At 38.7% G+C, this 23,383-nt stretch overlaps 1 protein-coding gene across 3 annotated transcripts in view; it reads right to left on the bottom strand.

Annotated features, from left to right (window-relative positions):
* NETO2 (neuropilin and tolloid like 2) overlaps positions 1 to 23,383 on the bottom strand; it is a 62,166-nt gene that overhangs the window by 10,586 nt on the left and 28,197 nt on the right. For all 3 annotated transcript variants that reach the window (XM_030925699.1, XM_030925700.1, XM_030925698.1), the window contains exon 7: positions 17,028 to 17,256. In XM_030925699.1, the coding sequence (XP_030781559.1) occupies positions 17,028 to 17,256 (229 nt within the window). The remainder of the gene's footprint in view (positions 1 to 17,027; positions 17,257 to 23,383) is intronic.

Genomic DNA, 23,383 nt, shown 5'->3' with positions numbered 1-23,383 from the left:
GGCCACTGCACTCCAGCCTGGGCGACAGAGCGAGACTCCGTCTCAAAAAAAAAAAAAAAAAAAAAAAAAAAACTGTGTTTTTGGTTTTTTTTTTTTGTAGAGATGTTGTCCCATTATATCGCCCAGGCTGGTCTCAAGCAATCCTTCCACCTTGGCCTCCCAAAGAGCTGGGATTACAGGTGTGAGCCACTATGTCCAGCCCATGCACATTTGCCATTGTTGGAGAAACAGGCATACTCAGAATGCCCCTCATGGAAAGGACGCGGTACGCGGACCTGTGCAAGGATAGGTCCAAACCCTGGCAGCTTCTACCTGGTGGCTCCCTTTTGTTGTCATCCATCCCAGCTGGGAGTGTAGTACAAATAAATGCTGGGTCCTAGAGTCCTTCCAGCAAGGCACCTAACATGGAGGTGCTGTTGGAAGCTCTGAAACAATTTCCTAAATATTCTCATTTTAACATATAGCATAAAATACTGTTAGTGAAATACTTTATATTCTTTATTTCATACTAAGCCTCTGACATCTGGGAGTCGTTTTTATAATGATAGCACACATCAGTTTAGATGGGCCACGTTACAAGTGCTCAGAGGCTGCAGGTGGCTGGCGGACGCTGGACCGGGCAGCACAGGTGCAGAGGCTGGGCACACAGAAACCGAGGGAAAAATAAGAAGGCTAAAAGGCTTTCTTGTTAGCTACATCTTTGTATAAAGCACTGATTTGTAGTTTATTTGACATAGTGAAACAGCCTCTGCATAGTTTTTTAAGTCTGAAAAGTTCTCAAATTTAAAAAGGTTTAGGAACATGCTCAGGTTCTCTCCCTGGTGAAGGAAGTGGCAGCAGCAAAGTTCACTCTCAGCAAATGCCACCATGAGCTCCTGACATTTCCAGCTGCCCAAGGAGCTCACCATGTCCAAAACATGACACTTTCCCCATCTTGTCTGTTCGGTTTTCATTTTCTAAGTCAGTCAGACTCAAAATTATAGGTGTCTGACTCATTCTTTTAGCCTTCATTGAATGGGTCATTGAATCCTGTGGATTCCGTTTCCCCACTCTTCTTTGTCCTCACTGCCCCTGCTTAGGTTCAGACCTCCAGGGCTTCCCGCTGTGACTATGGAAGTAAACTCTTAACTCATCTCCATGCCCCAGCTAAGGCACAGCACTAAAGATGTTACTATATAGTGCCAACTCCCTGATGCCTGTAAGATGAGTCTACATTTTCCCTTTGATTTTTTTCAAAGGGCTTCATATTCCAGTTTTTTTTTTTTTTTGAGACGGAGTCTCGCTCTGTCGCCCAGGCTGGAGTGCAGTGGTGCAATCTCGGCTCACTGCAAGCTCCGCCTCCTGGGTTCACGCCATTCTCCTGCCTCAGCCTCCTGAGTAGCTGGGACTACAGGCGCCACGCCACCACGCCCGGCTAACTTTTTGTGTTTTTAGTAGAGACAGGGTTTCACCGTGTTAGCCAGGATGGCCTCGAACTCCTGACCTCGTGATCCGCCTGCCTCAGCCTCCCAAAGTGCTGGGATTACAGGCGTGAGCCACTGCGCCCGGCCCATATTCCAGTTTTAATCTACTTTTCCTGCCTCCTTTCTCTGCCACTCCCTCTACTACACACTTCTTGTGGCCCACCTTAGCTCTGCTTCAATGCTTTTCCCATTTTATTGCTTCTGTCTAAAACAACAGCCTCAATGAACATTTCTACCTTCAAAATATACCTACTCTCAAGGACACACTCAAAGGACCTGCACTCAAACACCACCTCCTCCATAACTGATGCTGTCTGTTCAAAGGAACTTGGATATTTAACAGGAGAACACTTTGTTTTATGTCTCAAAGGGTCTTCATTATGGTCAATCCTGCACTGTCACTATTTACCTATGTCACCTTACCTGATTGGAAAACCCTTTAGGGCATAGGGCAGGTCCTGTTCCATGCATGTTTGTATCTTCCTAGCATCAAACACAGTACGTCACATGACAAATGCCAAAGAAATGAATGGAAAGCAGGTAGGAAGGCTAGTTGACTAAACTGGCTTCATAACCCAATTGACCATTTGGCATCTCATGAAGACCTTTAAATTTCTGGATAGAAGAGTTCAGCTATAAGAAAACCTGTATATGGTCATAAACAGTCTTGATTTTAATACAGAATCCATGGAATAATATAATGCCTTGAAATTATAAGATTCAGAAAAACTATTAATTTTCAAATTTGTCAAAAATATCTGATATCTTACTGTTACACTTTAGTATTTACAAACTCCGTATTTGCACAAATCGTACAGCTTACCATTAGACCACATTCATCAGTCAGGATATAAAAGCTAAAATATTTGTTTCTTTTCATGACAACAGATAAGATACACCACTTATAATTTTAAAATAAATGTGAACATACAAACTCAACTATATCTGGGCAGTTCAGATGGGTCTTAAAATGGTATTTTTCTTCATACAGGAGATGAATCTGAGGAAACAGACAGTTGGGAGAGGCTAACCAGCCCTGCCCAAATGTAGATTAAAGTTAAGGGCCATTCGAATTCAAGTAAAAAAATGATGTTATATTGGAAAGCAGATTTTGCCAAAGCTACTATAATATGATCTGTACTTATGATAAGCAAAATTTAAAAAAATTAGTAAATACTGATGTATCCCTTGGATTTTTTTTTTTTTTATCCTTAGCTAATTGGCTGAGGAGTTTAAGGAGATAGAAAAGCAAAGAAATATAGCAGAAACAGTTTTTCCTGGTGGCATTTTATTCACTTGATTTTTCAGGAACCTAAAGAAAGGTTTTGTTTATTTATTTTTTTGAGACGGGGTCTTGCTTTGTCACTCAAGCTGGAGTGCAGTGGTGCAATCTTAGCTCACTGCAACGTCTGCCTCCTGGGCTCAAGCAATCCTCCCATCTCAGTCCCCTCAGAGGTGCATACCACCACACCCAGCTAATTTTTGTATTTTCAGTAGAGATGGGGTTTCACCATGTTGGCTAGGCAGGCTGGTCTCAAACTCCTGAGCTTAAGCGATCCACCCGCCTCGGCCCCACAAATGCTGGAATTACATGTATGAGCCACTGTGCCTGGCGTAGGAACCCAAAGAAGAATCCTAAAATCTGTCCTCAACATTTCTCCACTTTTAAGTTGTGGTGGTTGTCTGTACATGAGCTACAACCTTTAATAAGAAAAACTTTCCACATGCTTACCAAATAGTGAAGATAATTTTTAAAAACTTAAGCAGTTCATAAAAACACAATATCCACGGTAACCACAAGAACGTATTTATAAAATATACACAAAAGGAAATGTGAAGGGAATCAAAACTTATCACTACAAAAAAATCAATTAAAGAAAAGAAGGCAGTAGTGGAGGAAATGAGAGACAACAAAGCTATAGACACACAGAAAACAAGTAGCAAAGTGACAGAAGTCCTTCCTCATCAGCAATTAAACATAAATAAACTCTCCAATCAAAAGAAGAGATTGCAGAATTGATGGAAAATAACAAGACCCAACTATATGCTGCTTGTAGGACACTCACTTTAAAGATACAAAAAAGTTGAAAGTAAAAGGATGGACAAAGATATTCCATGCAAATAGTTGCTAAAAGACAGCTGGGGGGTGGCAATACTAGTCTTGGATAAAAAAGGACATGGTATATTGATAAAAGGGTCAATTCACCCAGAAGATATAACAATTATAAACATATATGGACTAAAAACAAAGGAGCCCTAAAATATACAAAACAAACATTGATAGAACTGATGGGAGAAGTAGACACTTGTACAATAGTAATTGGAGACTTCAACACCCCACTTTCAATAAAGGATAGAATGACCAGGCAGAATATCAATAAGAAAATAAAGGACCTCAACACCACTATAGACCAAATGGACCTAACATATACAGAAAATTCTACCCAATAACATAATACACATTTTTCTCAAGTATACATCAGACAGTCTCTAGAATAGACTACATATGTTCAGCCACAAAACAAGTCTTAATATATTTTAAATGACTGAAATAATATAAAATTTATTTTCAAATCAAAATGGAATGAAACTAGATATCAAAAACTGAAGGGAAATGAAAAAATTCACAAGTCTGTGTAAATTAAACTACACACTCTTACAAAACTTTTAAACTTGTGATTTCGAAAAAGAAATCCAAGGGAAATTATAAGACACCTTGAGACAAATGAAACCCAAAACATGCCAAACTTATGGGGAGTAGTAAAAGGGAAATTTACAACTGTAAACGCCTACGTTAAAAAAGAAGAAACAACTTAGATAAACAGCTTAACTTTATACCTTAAGGAACTAGAGAAAGAAGACTAACTAAATTCAAAGCTAGCAGAAGTAACAAAATAATAAAGACTAGAGTGACAATAAATAAAACAGAAAACAGAAAAAGAGCAAAAACCCAAAACTTGGTTCTTTGAAAAGATCAACAAAACTGACAAACCTTTGGCTAGAATTAAGAACAAAAAGACTCAAATTATTAAAATCAGAAATGCAACTGGAGACACTACTACAGATCTTACATACATAGAAAGAATCCTAAGTGAATACTAAGAACAACTGTATGCTAACAAACTGACAACCTAGAGGAAATGGACAAATTCCTAGAAACACACAATCAAACAAAACTGCAAAATGAAGCCAAAGAAAATCTGAATAGGCCTAAAACTAGCAAGGAGATTAAAAAAAGAACCCAGAACTTCTCAACAAAGAAAGGCTCTGGATCACATGGCTTCACTGGTGAATTCTACTAAACAGGTAAAGAATGAACACCAATCGGTTGATTCCTGGGCAAGATGGCTGAATAGGAACAGCACCAGTCTGCAGCTTCCCATGAGATCAAGGCAGAAGGCAGGTGATTTCTGCATTTCCAACTGAGGTACCTGGCTCATCTCATTGGCACTGGTGAGACAATGGGTACAGTCCACGGAGGGCAAGAAGGAGCAGGGTGGAGGGTCACCTCACCTGGGAAGCGCAAGAGGTTGGGGCACTCCCTCCCTTAGCCAAGGGAAGCCATGAGGGATGGTGCATTCCGGCCCAGATACTAAACTTTTCCCATGGTCTTCACAACCCACAGACCAGAAGATTCCCTTAGGTGCCTACACCACCAGGGACCTGGGTTTCAAGCATAAAACTGACGGCCATTTGGGCAGACACTGAGCTAGCTGCAGGAGTTTTTTTTCATACCCCACTGGTGCCTGAAACGCCAGCAAGACAGAACCACTCACTCCCCTGGAAAGGGGGGTGAAGCGAGGGAGCCAAGTTGTCTAGTTCAGCAGATCCCACCCTCCCCGCCACCCCCATGGAGCCCTTCAGACTAAGATCCACTGGCTTCAAATTCTCACTGCCAGCACAGCAATCTGAAGTCGAACTGGGAGCTTGGTAGGGGGATGGGCATCCGCCATTACTGAGGCTTCAGTAGGTGGTTTTCCCTCTCATAGTGTAAACAAAGCCACCGGGAAATTTGAACTGGGCAGAACCCACTGCAGCTCAGCAAAGCTGCTGTAGCCAGACTGACTATTAGAAGGAAAACTAACAGAAAAGAATAGCATCAATATCAACAAAATGGGCATCCATGCATAAACCATATCCAAAGGTCACCAACATCAAAGAACAAAGGTAGATAAATCCATGAAGATAAGGAAAAACAGTGCAAAAAGGTTGAAAATTCCAAAAACCACAACACCTCTTCTCCTCCAAAGGATCACCACCCCTCGCCAACCAGGGAACAAAACTGGATGGAGAATGAGTTTGACGAATTGACAGAAGTAGGCTTCACAAGGTGGGTAGTAACAAACTTCTCCGAGCTAAGGGAGCATGTTCTAACCCAATGCAAGGAAGCTAAGAACCTTGAAAAAAGGTTAGAGGAATTGCTAACTAGAACCACCAGTTTAGAGAAGAACATAAATGACCTGATGGAGCTGAAAAACACAGCATGAGAACTTCGTGAAGCATACATAAGTATACAACAGCTGAATGGATCAAGTGGAAGAACGGATATCAGAGATTGAAGATCAGTTTAATGAAATAAAGCAGGAAGACAAAATTAGAGAAAAAAGAAAGAAAAGGAACAAAGTCTCCAAGAAATATGGGACTATATGAAAAGACCAAACCTATGTTTGACTGGTGTACCTGAAAGTGACAGGGAGAATGGAACCAAGTTGGAAAACACATTTCAGGATATTATCCAAGCAAACCTTCCCCAAACTGGCGAGGCAGGCCAACATTCAAATTCAGGAAATACAGAGACCACCACAAAGATACTCCTCGAGAAGAGCAACCCCAAGACACATAATTGTCAGATTCACCAAGGTTGAAATGAAGGAAAAAATGTTAAGGGCAGCCAGACAGAAAGGTCTGGTTACCCACAAAGGGAAGTCCATCAGACTAACAGTGGATCTCTCTGCAGAAACCCTACAAGTCAGAAGAGAGTGGGGGCCAATATTCAACATTATTTTTTGTGTGTGTGTGATGGAGTCTCGCTCTGTCACGGTGGTGTGATCTTGGCTCACTGCAACCTCTGTCTCCTGGGTTCAATGGGTTCAAGCAATTCTCTCAGCCTTACGAGTAGCTGGGATTACAGGGGCCCGCCAGCACGCCCAGCTAATTTTTGTATTTTTAGTAGAGATGGGGTTTCACCATCTTGGCCAGCTGGTCTTGAACTCCTGACCTCGTGATCCACCAGCCTTGGCTTTCCAAAGTGCTGGGATTCAGGTGTGAGCCACCGCACCCAGCCTCAACATTCTTAAATAATGTTCAACCCAGAATTTCATATCCAGCCAAACTAAGCTTCATAAGCAAAGGAGAAATAAAATCCTTTACAGACAAGCAAATGCTGAGAGACTTTGTCACCACCAGGCCCGCCTTACAAGAGCTCCTGAAGGCAGCACTAAATATGGAAAGGAAAAACTGGTACCAGCCACTGCAAAACATACCAAATTATAAAGACTATCAACACTATGAAGAAAGTGCATCAACTAATGGGCAAAGTAACCAGCTACCATCAAAATGACAGGATCAAATTCACACATGACAGTATTAACCTTAAATGTAAATGGGCTAAATGCCCCCAATTAAAAGACACAGACTGGCAAATTGGATGAAGAGTCAAGACCCATCAGTGTGATGTATTTAGGAGATCCAACTCATGTGCAAAGACACACATAGGCTCAAAATAAACAGATGGAGGAATATTTACCAAGCAAATGGCAAGAAAAAAAAAATCAGAGGTTGCAATCCTAGTCTCTGATAAAACAGACTTTAAACCAACAAAGATTAAAAAAAAAGACAAAGAAGGGCATTACAGGGATCAATGCTGAAGGGTAAAGGGATCAATGCAACAAGAGCTAACTATCCTAAATATATATATGCACCCAATACAGGAGCACCCAGATTCATAAAGCAAGTTCTTAGAGACCTACAAAGAGACTTAGACTTCCACACAATAATTGTGAAAGACTTTAACAACCCATTGTCAATATTAGACAGATAACGAGACAGAAAATTAACAAGGATATTCAGGACTTGAACTCAGCTCTGGACCAAGCGGACCTAATAGATATCTACAGAACTCTTCAATCCAAATCAACAGTATACACTCTTCTCAGCAGCACATCAGGCTTATTCTAAAATTGACCACATAATTGGAAGTAAAACACTCCTTAGCAAATGCAAAAGAACAGAAATCATAACAAATAGTCTCTCGGACCACAGTGCAATCAAATTAGAACTCAGGATTAAGAAACTCACTCAAAACCACACAACTACATGGAAACTGAACAACCTGCTCCTGAATGACTACTGGGTACATAACAAAATTAAGGCAGAAATAAATAAGTTCTTTGAAACCAATGAGAACAGACACAACGTACCAGAATCTCTGGGACACAGCTAACACAGTGTTTAGAGGGAAATTTATAGCACTAAATGCCCACAGGAGAAAGTGGGAAAGATATAAAATTGACACCCTAACATCTCACAATTGAAAGAACTAGAGAAGCAAGAGCAAACACATTCAAAAGCTAGAAGACAAAATAACTAAGATCAGAGCAGAACTGAAAGAGATAGAGACACAAAAAAAATCCTTCAAAAAATCAATGAACCCAGGAGCTGGTTTTTTGAAAAGATTAACAAAATAGATAGACCGCTAGCCAGACTAATAAAGAAGAAAAGAGAAGAATCAAATAGACACAATAAAAAATGATAAAGGAGATATCACCACTGATCCCACAGAAATAGAAATTACTATCAGAGAATACCATGAACACCTCTATGCAAATAAACTAGAAAATCTAGAAGAAATGGATAAATTCCTGGACACATACACCCTCCCAAGACTAAACCAGGAAGAAGTCAAATCCCTGAATAGATCAATAACAAGTTCTGAAATTGAGGCAGTAATTAACAGCCTACCAACCAACAAAAGCCCAGGATCACATGGATTCACACCCGAATTCTACCAGAGGTACAAAGTGGAGCTGGTATCACTCCTTCTGAAAGTATTCCAAACAATAGAAAAGAGGGACTTCTCCCTAACTCACTTTATGAGGCCAGCATCTTCCTGGTAACAAAACCTGGTAGAGACACAACAAAAAAGAAAATTTCAGGCCAATATCCCTGATGAACGTCGATGTGAAAATCCTCAGTAAAATTCTGGCAAATTAAATCCAGCAGCACATCAAAAACCTTATCTACCACAATCAAGTCAGTTTCAACCCTCGGATGCAAGGCTGGTTCAACATACGCAAATCAATCACATAAACAGACCCAATGAGAAAAATCACATTATTATCTCAATAGATGTAGAAAAGGCCTTCTATAAAATTCAACACTCCTTCATGCTAAAAACTCTCAATAAACCAGGTATTGATGAAACGTATCTCAAAATCATTAGAGCGATTTATGACAAACCCACAGCCAATATCACACGGAATGGGCAAAAGCTGGAAGCATTTCCTTTGAAAACCGGAACAAGACAAGGATACCCTTTCTCACCACTCCTATTCAACATGGTATTGGAGGTTCTGGCCAGGGCAATTAGGCAAGATAAAGAAATAAAGGATATTCAAACAGGGAGACAGGAAGTTAAATTGTCTGTTTGCAAATGACATGATTGTATATTTAGAAAACCCCATGGTCTCAGCCCAAAATCTCCTTAAGCTGATAAGCAACTTCAGCAAAGTTTCAGGATACAAATCAATGTGCAAAAATCACAAGCATTCCTATACACCAATAGGTGTATAGACAAACAGAGAGCTAAATCATGAATGAACTCCCATTCACAATTGCTAAAAAGAGAATAAAATACCTAGGAATACAACTTACAAGGGATGTGAAAGACCTCTTCAAGGGGAACTACAAACCACTGCTCAAAGAAATAAGAGAGGACACAAATGGAAAAACACTCCATGCTCATGAAGAATCAATATCGTGAAAATAGCCATACTGCCCAAAGTAATTTATAGATTCAATGCTATCCCCATCAACTTACCATTTGACTTTCTTCACAGAATTAGAAAAAACTAGTTTAAATTTCGTATGGAACCAAAATGGAGCCTGTATAGTCAAGATAATCCTAAGCAAAAAGAACAAAGCTGGAGGCATCATGCTTCCTGACTTCAAACTATACCACAAGGCTACAGTAACCACAACAGCAAGGTATTGGTACCAAAATAGATATATAGACCAATGGAACAGAATAGAGGCCTCAGAAATAACGCCACATATCTACAACCATCTGATCTTTGACAAATCTGACAAAAACAAGCAATGGGGAAAGGATTCCCTATTTAATGGTATTGGGAAATCTGGCTAGCCATATGCAGAAAACTCAAACTGGACCCCTTCCAGAAACTGGACCTTATACAAAAATTAACTCAAGATGGACTAAAGACTTAAACCTAAGACCTAAAACCATAAAAACCCTAGAAGAAAACCTAGGCAATACCATTCAGGAGATAGGCATGGGCAAAGGCTTCAAAACTAAAACACCAAAAGCAATGGCAACAAAAGCCAAAATTGGCAAATGGATGTAACTAAACTAAAGAGCTTCTGCACAGCAAAAGAAACTATTATCACAGTGAACAGGCAACCTACAGAATGGGGGAAAATTTTTGGAATCTATCCATCTGACAAAGGGCTAATATCCAGAATCTACAAGGAACTTAAACAAATTTACAAGGAAAAAAAATCAACCCCATCCAAAAGCAGGTGAAGGATATGAACAGACACTTCTCAAAAGAAGACATTTATGCAGCCAACAAAGATATGAAAAAAAGCTCATCATCACTGGTCATTAGAGAAATGCAAATCAAAACCACAATGAGATACCATCTCACGCCAGTTAGAATGGCTACCACTAAAAAGTCAGGAAACAACAGGTGCTGGAGAGGATGTGGAGAAACAGTGCTTTTACACTGTTGGTGGGAGTGTAAATTAGTTCAACCATTGTGGAAGAGTGTGGAGACTCCTCAAGGATCTAGAACTAGAAATACTATTTGACTCAGCAATCTCATTACTGGATATATACCCAAAGGATTATAAATCATTCTACTATAAAGACACATGCACACGTATGTTTATTGCAGCACTATTCATAATAGCAAAGACTTGGAATCAACCCAAATGCCCATCAATGATAGACTGGATAAAGAAAATGTGGCACATATATACCATGGAATACTATGCAGCCATAAAAAAGGATGAGTTCATGTCCTTTGCAGGGACATGGATGAAGCGGGAAACCATCATTCTCAGCAAACTAACACAGGAACAAAATCAAACACTGCATGCTCTCACTCTTAAGTGGGAGTTGGAAGTATAAGAACACACGGACACAGGGAGGGGAAGGAACATCACACACCAGGGCCTGTTGGGGGGTGGGGGCCTAGGGTAGGGACAGTATTAGGAGAAATGTAGATGATGGGTTGATGGATGCAGCAAACCAGCATGGCAGGTGTATACTTAAGTAACAAACCTGCATGCTCTGCACATGTAGCCCAGAACTTCAAGTATCATAATAATAAAAAAAGTTAACACGAATCCCCAAACTCTTTGAAAAAGTTGAAGAACAAACACTAGTTACTCATTCTATGAGGCCAGAACACTAGTTACTCATTCTATGAGGCCAGAATTATTCTGATACCAAAGCTAGAAAAAGATACAAAAAACTAAAGACCAATATCCCTTACGAATATTAACATACAAATCCTCAAGAAAATTACTACTTCAGAATTCAGCAACATATAAAATGATTATACACCAAGAACAAGTGGGATTTATTCCCAGAATGCATGAGTGGTTCAATATACAAAAGCCTACCAATTTAATACATCACATTTACAGTAAGGGAAAACAACTACATGATCAGCTCAATGAATTTTTAAAACAGCATTTGACAAAATTCAACAGCCTTTCATGATAAGAACATTCAATTAACTATGCATAGAAAAAAAAAATTCCTTCACATGACAAAGGCCATATAGGAAAAACCCAGAGCTACCATCATAATCAGTAGTGAAGGACAGAGCTCCACTAAGATCAAGAATAAGACAGATACCCAATTTCACTTCTATTGAATATATACTAGAAGTTCTGGTTGGAGCAATTAGGCAAGAAAATGAAATGAAACGTATCCAAATTAGAAAGGAAGATATAAGATTTTCTCTGTTCACAAATAACACAATCTTACATGCAGAAAACCCTAAAGATCACACCCACCCACCCCCTGTTAGAGCTAATAAACTAAGTCAACAAAGTTGCTGGATGCAAAACCCACATACACAAATCCATTGCACTTCTAAACACTGCCAATTAACAATTAGAAAAGGAAGTTAAGAAAATAATTCCAGTATAATAGCATTAAAAAGAATAAAATATTAGGAATAAATTTAACCAAGGAGGCAAAACATTCATATGCTGAAAACTACAAAACATTGCTGAATGAATTAAAGATGAAAAATCAATGGGAATATACATCCTGTGTTCATGAATGGGAAGACTTCATACAGTTAAGATGACAATATTACTCAAAGTGACCCACAGATTTAAAATGATCCCTTTGAAAATCCCAACAGTGTTTCTGCAGAAATAGAAAAAGTCATCCTAAAATTCATGAAATGTGAATGAACCATGAATAGCCAATCCAATTTTGAAAAACAAGAAAAAAGTTGGAAGACTCACACGTCCTGATTTCAAAACTTATTACAAATTTACAGTAATCAAAACAATTACTACTGGCATAACAACAGGCATATAGACCAACAGAATTGAGAGGCCAGAAATAAATCTTCACATAAATTTTTTTTTTTTGTTGGAGTCTAGCTCTGTTGCCCAGGTTGGAGTGCAGTGGCGCAATCTCGGTTCACTGTGACCTCTGCCTCCCAGGTTCAAGTGATTGTCCTGCTTCAGGCTCCCGAGAAGCTAGGATTACAGGCATGTGCCACCACGCCTGGCTAAATTTTGTATTTTTAGTTGAGATGGGGTTTCGTCATGTTGGCTAGGATGGTATCAAACTCCTGATCTCAGGTGTTCCACCCACCTTGGCCTCCCAAAATGCTGGGATTACAGGCATGAGCCACTGTGTCCGGTCTTTCTTTTTTTTAAAGAAAAATAGAGATGGGGTTTTGCTATGTTGATCAGGCTGGTCTTGAACTCCTGCCCAGGCTGGTCTCAAATTCCTAGACTCAAGCAATCCTCCTGCCTCAGCCTCCTGTATAACTGGGACTACAGATTGGCTATTCATGGTTCATTCACATTTCATGCCACTGTGCCCAGGTCTAATTGATTTTTGACAGGGGTGTCAAGACCATTCAATGGGAAAGGACAGCGTTTTCAAAAAATGATCCTGGGAAAGCTGGATATCCACATGAAAAAGAATGAAGTTGGAGCCTTAACTTACACTATATACAAAAATTAACTCCAGATAGATCAAAGACCTAAACGTATTACAAAAGCTAAAACTATAAAACTCTCAGAAGAAAACGTATGAGAAAAGCTTCATGACATTGGTCTTGACAGTGATTTCTTGGATATCACACCAAAAACAACAACAAAAACCACATTAAATTGGGCTTCATCAAAATTAAAAACTTTTGTACCTGAAAGGACACTATATAAAGGGAGTGAAAAGGCAACAAACAGAATGCAAAAAAGTCTGCTAATCACATACACAATAAGGGACTAATATCCAGAATATGCAGAGAACGTCTACAACTTAAAAAAAAAATCAAAAGCGGGCAAAGGATGTGAAAAGACCTTTCTGCAAAGAAGATACATGAATAGCCAAGAAGCCCGTGGAAAAATGCTCAACATTACTAATCGTTAGGCAAATCAAAACCACAATGAGATGCTACTTTACATGTATTAGGATGGCTATTATCCAAAAGTACGAAAAATAACAGGTATTGGTGAAGATGTGGATAAACCGGAACCCTCTGTGTGCTGCTGGTCGGTGTGTAAAATGGTGCAGCCACTGTGGAAAAGTTTGCTGGTTCCTCAAAAACTTAAACACAGATTTGCCATATGATCCAACAATTCTACACAGCAGCATTACTCATCACAACCCAAAGGTAGAAACAATCAAGCATCCATCAACTGATGAATGAATGTATAAAGAAAATGTGGCATTTACTTATGGAATATTTAGCCTTAAAAAAGAATAAAATTCTGATACATATGACCATATGGATGAACCATGAAAAGGTATCATGGATGAACCTTGAAATCCTTATGCTAAGCAAAGTAAGCCCGACATAAAAGCACAAATATTATATGATTCTACTATGAGTTACCTAGAATACGGAAATTCATAGAGACAGAAAGTAGAACAGAGGTTACCAGTGTAGGGAGAGAGAAAAAAATGGGAAGGAACTGTTTCATGGGTATAGCGTTTCAGTTTGGGATGATAAAAATGCTCCAGACAAAGTGGTGATGGTTGCACAACAATGAGCATGTACTTAATGCCACTGATTTACACATTTAAAAGTGACTGAGGGTAAATTTTATACCATGTATATTTTGCCACAGTTGAAAAAAAAAAGCTACAACCCTCCTGGAAGGGTATTTGGCAATATCTAACCAAACTACACAACGTTTTTTAACCAAACAATCCCACTTGTAGGAATTTATCCTGATGACACGTCTCCAACAATACAGAAAGACATACGCATAACATTATTCACTGCAGCTTGTTTATAACTGCAAATATTGGGAATAACCTATATGCCCAACATAAGTAGAAGATAAAATAAAGTTGGTATATACAATGCTCTACTATGCAGCTATAAAATAAAAATGTGCTCTATGAATTGACATGGAATGGTTTCCAGGATATATATATATATTTTTTTGAGACAGGGTCTTACTCTGTCACACAGATTGGAGAGTGCAGTGGCCTGATCTCAGCTCATTGCAACCTCCACCTTCTGGTTTCAAGCGATTTTCATGCCTCACCCTCCCCAGTAGCTGGAATTATAGGCGCATGCTACCATGCCCCACTAATTTTTGTATTTTTAGTAGAGACGGAGTTTCGCCATGTTGCCCAGGCTGGTCTCAAACTCCTGACCTCAAGTGATCTGCTGCCTCGGCTTCCCAAAGTGCTGGGATAACAGGTGTGAGCCACTGCACCTGACCAGGATATACTTTTAAGTTGAAAAAATAAAGTGTAAAAGAATAATGCTGTCCTTCAAGTAAGAAAAAATGTCACATAAGAAAATACACATGTATCTGCTCATTTGTGCAAAAAGAAACCCAGATAGAGGGTAGAAATGCAAGGCAGAGAAGGAAGGAGGCAAGGACACTTCCAAGTGTCCCTCTTGGGATGTGGGCTCTCTAGGAACAACAGTTATGTTCCCAGAACCCTCACATAAAAATAATGTATAGAAACCATGATGTGGGGGGAGCACAAAATGAAATATAAACCACTAGCCTGAGTAACTGGAAAACAGTATCTTGACAGTAAAACTAAACACAAAAAGAACTGTACATAAGGTACTTTGTTAGGAAGTTTCTCAAAGGGATATGGATTAGCAATTGTGAAGTTACTTTTTGTGTATATTAGGATTAAACAAATTAATCCATTTTAGATAAATTAGGTTTCTCTCTGTAAGATGAAGAAAGGGCTCCTTGGAAATACGGTTGATCTAGGGTTGGGTCAGAGAAAACACAAGTTGAGCCTGGTTCATCCAGAATTGCCATAAAGTAAGAAAATAATTAAAAAACTATTAATTGGATATACTGAGAGGACACAGGAGGCAAACTGAAGGAGCTTCCAATGGCTGAAGCTTGGGCTTTGAGCAACAAAATAATGTTAGTATCATAGAAAAATAACTTTTTTTGAGACATTCTCACTCTGGTCACCCAGGCTGGAGTGCAGTGGTGTGACCTTAGCTCACTGGAGCCTTGACCTCCTGGGCTCAGGTGATTTTCCCACCTCAGCCTCCCGAGTAGCTGGGACTATAGGCACCTGCCACTACGCCCAGCTAATTTTTGTATTTTTAGTAGAGATGGGGGTTTCACCACATTGCCGAGGCTGGTCTTGAACTCCTGACCTCAAGTGATCTGCTGCCTCGGCTTCCCAAAGTGCTGGGATTACAGGCGTGAGCCATGATGCCTGGTCATAATAATAATATTAATATTATAACAACAGAACAAAATAAAATATCCATAAGCCCATACTGATGTAATTATTAATAACTGAATAAGTAAGGAAAAAGGGATAGTTTTTCTCACAGCAGAATGTTAATTAATGTATACAGAAGGAATGATGGAAATAGAAAATCATGATCAGGTAAACCCTACAGTAGTAACTGTTACAGGCAGAAGCCAACAATGGATGCTAAAATTAGTGGGTGAGGAGATGTCGGCATAGACTCAAAGGGACTTATTAATTAGAAAGGAAAAAAAATAGCAACTTTTTAGTGAAGAAAACTGGCAGCACCTTAAGGAAGTGATCAAAGTTAACATTACCAGCAGTAAGACAAAATGATACCATGTACCCCTGCTTCACTGACATGATGTAGTTAGAAGAGCACCACAGTTTCTGTGGTATTCCTGACAGAAATACACAGCCTCGGTGGAATCCCTAGGAAACATTAGACAAACTCAAACTGATGGACATTCTACTACACTGGCTAGTACTCCTGACAATGTGCCAAGGAAAGACACAGACAGAGTAACTGTCACAGATGGAGAAGGCTAAGGATACTTGACAACTAAAAGCAATGTGGGAAACTGGATCATAAAAGGACCTTCATGGCAAAACTAGAGATACTGGAATCAGGTCTATAGCTTAGTTAATAATAGTGTTATCTGTGTTAATTTTCAGTTTTATTCCGGCTTTGAGAGATGTTGGCATTAGGGGAATCTGAGTGAATGGCACATAGGGAACTCTATCATTTTTACAATGTTCTGTAAGTTTAAAGTTATTTAAAAAGAAAAAGATCTATGGCATATCTAAATCTTTGATGACCATAGTTTCGTGGATTCATAACTATTCACCAAGCTAAATTAATACTACTAATAAGTTAGAAAATCTTGAGAGAAAGTATAAGTCTTCCCTGTCTGCAATCTCTACCACTTGTTTATACCTTTATAATGAGTGTTCCAATTGATATGTTAACATGGTTTTTTTACCCATGACAGTCCATTCCAAGAGAACAGGGACCAAGATACAGTTGCTTCTACCTTGTGACTTGCATATTTTTGTCAAAAGTAAATGCTGTCTGGTATAGTGCCATGTGCCTGTAGTCCCAGCTACTTGGGAGGGTGAAGCAGAGGATCGCTTGAGCCCAGGAGTTTAAGGCCAGCCTGGGCAACAAATCAAGACCCCACCTCCAAAAATTAAATAAAATTTAAAACATTTTAAATTTAATATTCTTGCATTAAAAAGAGCTGTAGTAAAACAAACAAAAAAAATACATCCTAAAATAAATATTTTTAAAAAGTAAATGCTGAGTGCATTGTGAATGACTGAAAAATATGTAAAAGATCTCAATACTATAGGAATTATTTACTTACGCTCCACAAAGGAAGTAAAGAGCATTCGAAACCTGCTAAGCCGACTACCTTCATCTGCCCACATTCGAATCACTCCAATTCCTGTTTTAAGCATTACATCATTGGCCACAGTGCTGCAAAACTTGGCCTTCAGGTTTTCAATAGAACTGCTTCCATCATAGACTGCAACGAAGTTTCTCTTGCATTCATTTGAGTGCTCCATTTGATAATCTAGGAACCTCAAATAAATCTGTAGTATTAACACAAAAACACTGCTTTTAAAAAGATGCATTAATTTGAATTTTTCTATTTCTATTTTCCACAGACAACATGGTACACCAAATAATAACAGCTGACAGAAAACCATAATAGATAAATGACTGATGCCTAAATAGTTAGAGGAACTAAGATTAATGATCTGTTTCTTTGGTTGTCTTAATAATGGAACCAAGCACTAAGGAACTTACTTTGTGTTTTGTCTATAAAGAGAAGAAACTTTTTGTTCACAAGGCATAACTATCTCACATTTTTCTCATTATAAAAGCAATCTCATGGTACTGGACAGGGGAGAAATAAAATAATCACTCATAATTCTATTATTCCAACAATGCATGTGATTGGTGAGTTTCTTTTCAGTTTTTCTGCACATTTAAAAAACCTGTAAGATATACACATCCTACTTTAGCTGTATCATATAAAAATGTTTTTATCTATACTCTTAGCCATACCTATTCCTGGATGTCCTATTATTTATTTACACAATATCCTACTGTTCTACATGGTTGCTTTATCATTTCACCTCTTAACAACATCTGCATTTTCAGACAGGCAGACATCAACTGTACTATCAAAGGAAGCTCTGTTAGCATCCCCCCATTCAAATTTTATAGCTAAATGGTACTGAGTTATTTCCTAAACACTCTCGATCCATTGTTGTTTGACAATTTCTCTTACATTGTAAACTTGGATTTTAAACATTAATCTCCAGAAGAGCCTAATGAAGTAAGTATCACGCTTTTTTGTGGGCAGAGATCAATCTGTCATTCGGTGGCAAGGATTAAACCCAGGTTGGTCTGACTCTAAATGTGCGTCCTTCCCATTCCATGAGGTGCTTTACATACTCACACAGTGTTCCCTGTTTGGGCTCTAGTTGCTCATATGTGACTCTACGATTAAAATAAAATTTGAGTGAGTAAATAAAGATTACCTTTGAATTGCCATTCAAGACATCTAATGAGTATTCACTTCCTAGCTATTACTCTGAGGGTGCCACCCCTACCCTTTAATTCAAAGGGATTAATAAAACAAAAATGTTATGTCATATATTCCCCCCTACTCCACCTAATACCTTGATGGCATAACACTAAGAGAGAACAACTTACAAAATATAGCTTAAATAATTAAATTTTGACTAAATGATTTTGGTTTATTTGAAATGACTGGTTCACCACTTCCGTAAGAGTGGTGGAAAATTGGTAATGAAATGGGATTTCCAGTTCAAAACTTTACAAAGTCTTCATGCATGTATTTTAACATAGAAGCAATATGTTTTCTTAAATACATCATCAGTTCTCATTAGTTTTCCATCACTTAGATAACCCAAACCCTCTGCTCACACTCTGTGGTAGGGAGCACTAATGCTGTAATAACTTCCCTTTTCCACTAGACTGTGATGTCTTCCAATGGAAGGTCACTGGCTCAGTTTCATCCAGCATAATTCTTGCTCATGGCAGGCAATAAGAAAGTGACTAGGCTTGTAAAACTATGACTTGATAGAAGTATCAGTAAAATAATCAAGCTGTCTCAAGTATTTATATTTATTCTCTGCTTTTCTTTTAATCCAAATAAATACGGTATTATACAAGGCTATAGTAAATGCTCTTCAAAGACATATTTTTTAAAAAACATGAAGTTAAAGATAAATGATAACAAATCATAGCACTTTTCTACTGTAAATACAGCTAAATATTGAATTGTTTAATTCAACAAATTTTTGGGAAATATTCATAACGTGAATCTGACAAATTAAAATGTTGGGAGAAGGGCATAAACTACTTTCTTTTACTCCAGATTGCATGAGAAAGGATCTTTTACTTACATCTTTTATCAAGTAAGTGACCTCTTACCCTATCCCTGTATCCTACCCAGAGAAGCAGGGCAAGTTACCTGGATGGTGGGATTTTGGTTTCTTTCTCCCGCCCCCCACAGGAAGTGGGACTGGGTAGGCCGGTCTGCTCTGCAGATGTGAACTTTCCCTGGAGTGGAATGGGCTGTTCTAGACTTCGGTGAGAGGTAGAACTGGTGGGTAAGGAGTTGGCAACACTAACTAGATCATCTCTCTGCGTTGCTCTCTCTATCCTAGCTTTCACTATGGTAAAGAGGCTTTTCCGACTCCCTACATGCTGACATTTTTATTTCTCAATTAGTTCAGCACTCCAGCAGAGAAAAGGGATGCTATTTATTGGAGCCCCTGAAGACCCCAACAGAAATGAAATCCCCAGAAAGTTACTATCATGAAAAGGCCACTGATAAAAGTGGACTAAAACACTAATTGTATACTCTTAAACACCGATGCCTTCTTTTGTATATTTATTTTTAAATATATTTTTAATTTAAAAAATAGAGACAGGGTCTTGCCATATTGTCTAGGCTGGTCTTGAACTCCCGGGCTCAAGTGATCCTCCTGCTTTGGTCTCCCAAAGTGCTGGCACTGCAGGCATGGGCCACCATGACTGGCTTCCTTTTTATATTTATAAATGGATATTTTTCTTAAACATCACCCATTAACTAGTTTCTCATATTTAGTATACAAGGGTTATGGTGACCTTTAACATTTAATTTAGATTTCTTAAATAAAACCATCTATTTACACTTTTTTTTGTTTCCTTTTTTTTAGCCAGAGTCTCACTCTGTCTCCCAGGCTGGAGTTCAGTGGCATGATCGCGGCTCTCAGTGCAGCCTCCACCCCCCAGATTCAAGAGATTCTTGTGCTTCAGACTCCTGAGTAGTTGGGACTATAGGTGTGCACCACCACGCCTGGCTAATTTTTTGTATTTTTAGTAGAGACGGGGTTTTGCTATGTTGCCTAGGCTGGTTTCGAACTCTTGATCTCAAGTGATCCACCTGTCTCAGCCTCCCAAAGTGCTGGGTTTATAAGCATGAGCCACTGTGCCTGGCCTATTTACACACTTAAACATTTAAAATTTGATCCAATTCCCATGTCAACTGTATAATTTTTTAAACTTTAAATAACTGATTTACTTTTATTAAAAGCAATACAACATTCTTCTATAGTCAATATTCCAGGTAATACTCCTAAAAAATTTGTGAATATGGAATTATCTTTTCATGGAATATTTCAATTTAGAGTAAGGAGATCTAATAAATATTGTTTAATTTCACTTATTTAATGCACATTTAATATTTTCATACTTACATATCTATAAAAATATGTTGTATTGTTCCATATATTTTAAAACCTCATACCAATAATAGAAATAAATCGCTGTGTATCCATTCTCCTATTGGGCATTTAGCTTGCTTCTACTTTTATAATTAGCTAATATTGCTGTAAACATTGTTGTCTTCTCATTATGCACAGGTATGACAATTTCATTTGGGTATAAATCTAGAAGTATACTTGTGTGGTAGCATGTGACCATTTTCAGCTTTACCAGAGCACATGCAAAATAGCTCTCCAAAGTGGTTGTACCAATTTATATATATATTTTCTCTTTATAGTTGAATTCTAACGAGACATTTTATACTTCTAAAGCAAATTATTTGAGTCTGCTTGCTTTACTCAATCCACTACTCAGTCCTTGCTGACACTTCAAGAACAGTTCCACAACTCACTCAAATTCTCCTGTGCTGTTACTGTGCAGTCAAAACCTATCTCCAGTCTTCATCCCTGGTAAGCAATGATCTGTTCTTTGTCCTGTAGTTCACTTTTTCCAGAATTTCGTATAAATGAAATCACACAGCATATATCCTTTGAGTCTAGATCATTTCACTTAGCATGATGCATCTGGGGTTAATGCACGTAGCTATAGTTTGTCCCTTTTTATTGTTGACTAGATTTTACTATATGGATGTACCACAGTTTATTTATTTTTTGAGATGGAATTTTCGCTCATCATACAGGCTGGAGTGCGATAGTGTGATCTGGGCTCACTGCAACCTCCGCCTCCAGGGTTCAAGCAATTCTCCTGCCTCAGCCTCCCAAGCAGCTGGGATTACAGGCACCTGCCACCAGGCCCGGCTAATTTTTTGTATTTTTAGTAGAGACGGGGTTTTACCATGTTAGCCAGGATGGTCTTGAACTCCTGACCTCAAGTGATCCCCCCGCCTCCGCCTCCCAAAGTGCTGGAACTATAGGCGTGAACCACCGCACCTGACCTATTCTTTCAAAAGCTAAAGAACACTTGAAACATTTCTAGTTTTTGGTTATTACAGATAAAGTTGTTATGAATATTTACATACAGGTTTTTTCCATGAACATAAGCTTTCATTTCTCCCGGGTACCCATCCAGAAGAGACTGCTGAGTCACATAGTAACTTTATAGGAAACCACCAACCTGTTTCCCAGAGTGGCTCTATCATTTTGAACTCCTACCAGGAATGTATCAGAGTTTCAGCTGCTCTACAGAGTTCCCAGCACTGAGTGATTTTTCTAAATTACAGTTATTCTAACAGAGAATAGTGCCATCTCATTGTGGTTTGAATTTGCATTTTTGTAATGATTAAATCTTCTGTGGTGAAGTATCTGTTAAAATCTGTTTTATAATTGGGTTTTGTTCTTATTGTTGAGTTTTGAGTTCTGGATGAAAGAAATCTTTTCATAGGTGATTTTTTTTTCTCCCAGTCAGTGGCTTTTTTTCCCCCCCACTCAACAGTGTCTTTCACACAGAAAAGCCTTTTCATTAGTCCAACTTATAATTTTTCTTTTTTTTTTCTTTTCTGAGATGGAGTCTTGCTCTGTTGCCCAGGCTGGAGTGCAGTGGCGTGATCTTGGCTTACTGCAAGCTCCACCTCCCGGGTTCACACCACTCTACTGCCTCAGCCTCCCGAGGAGCTGGAACTACAGGTGCCCGCCACCACGCCCAGCTAATTTTTTTTATTTTTAGTAGAGACAGGGTTTTACCATGTTAGCCAGGATGGTCTCAATCTCCTGACCTTGAGATCCGCCCGCCTCAACCTCCCAAAGTTCTAAGACTACAGGTGTGAGCCACCACGCCCAGCCTAAATTTTTCTTTTATGGATACTCTTTCAGTGTTGCATCTAAGAACTCTTTGTCTAACCCAGTAAGATTCTTTTCATATATTCTCCTCTAAATGTTTTATAATTTTACATCTATGTCCATGATTTATTTTGAGTTAATTTTTAAATACAGTGTTGGGTGTAGGTGAGGGTTCATTTTTTTTTTCTTTGAATATGGAGGTCCAATTGTTCCAGCACCATCTGTTAAAGACTATCCTTTCTCCACTCAATTTCCTTTCAATGTCAAAAAATCAATGAACCATATTTGCATCAATCTAATCTCTGGACTATCCTGTTCCATTGATCTGTGTGTCATTTGTCAGTACTACAGTCTTGGTTATTGAAGCTTCACAGTAAGTCTTGAAATCAGGTAATGAGTCTTTCATGTTTGTTGTTTTTCAGAATAATTTTGGCTTTTGTAATCCCTTGCGTTTCCATTATGTTCTAGAATCAGTTTGTCAGTCTTTACAAAAAATATAGCTGTGATTTTGATTGAAATTGTATTCATCTGTGTAGATCATTTTCATAAGAACTGACATTTTAGCACTACTGGGCCTATTAATACATTGACACAGTATATCTATTTATTTAGGTCATCTCTGAATACTTTCATTATGGTCTTCTAAGTTTTCAGTTTACAGATATTACACATTTTTTTTTGGTGGAGTAATATTTTAAATGGTACTGTTTTCTTAATTTTGAATTCCAATTTTCATTGCTAGTATATACAAATTCAATTGATTTTTTTTTTCTTGAGACAGAGTCTCAGTTTGTTGTCCAGGCTGGAGTGCAGTGGTGTGCTCTTGGCTCACTGCAGCCTCCACCTCCTTGGCTGAAGTGATCCTCCCGCCTCAGCCTCCTGGGTAGCTGGGACTACAGGTGCAGCCACCATGCCCGGCTAATTTATATATTTTTATTTATATATATTTTGTTTTTTTTACAGAGGCTGGGTTTCGTCAGGCTGCCCGGGCTGGTCTTGAACCAAGTGATCCGCCTGCCTTGGCCTCCCAAAGTGCTGGGATTACAGGCGGGAGTCACAGTGCCTGACCTGCAATTGATTTTTGTGTACTGGTCTTCCATCTTGCAATCTTGCGAATCTGATATATTTGTTCCAGGAG

The sequence above is a fragment of the Rhinopithecus roxellana genome, chromosome 20 (genome assembly GCF_007565055.1).
Source record: "Rhinopithecus roxellana isolate Shanxi Qingling chromosome 20, ASM756505v1, whole genome shotgun sequence".
NCBI classification, from domain to species: domain Eukaryota; kingdom Metazoa; phylum Chordata; class Mammalia; order Primates; family Cercopithecidae; genus Rhinopithecus; species Rhinopithecus roxellana.
The sequence above is the reverse complement of the archived record's forward strand: the minus strand, read 5'-3'. Positions and strand labels throughout refer to the sequence as shown.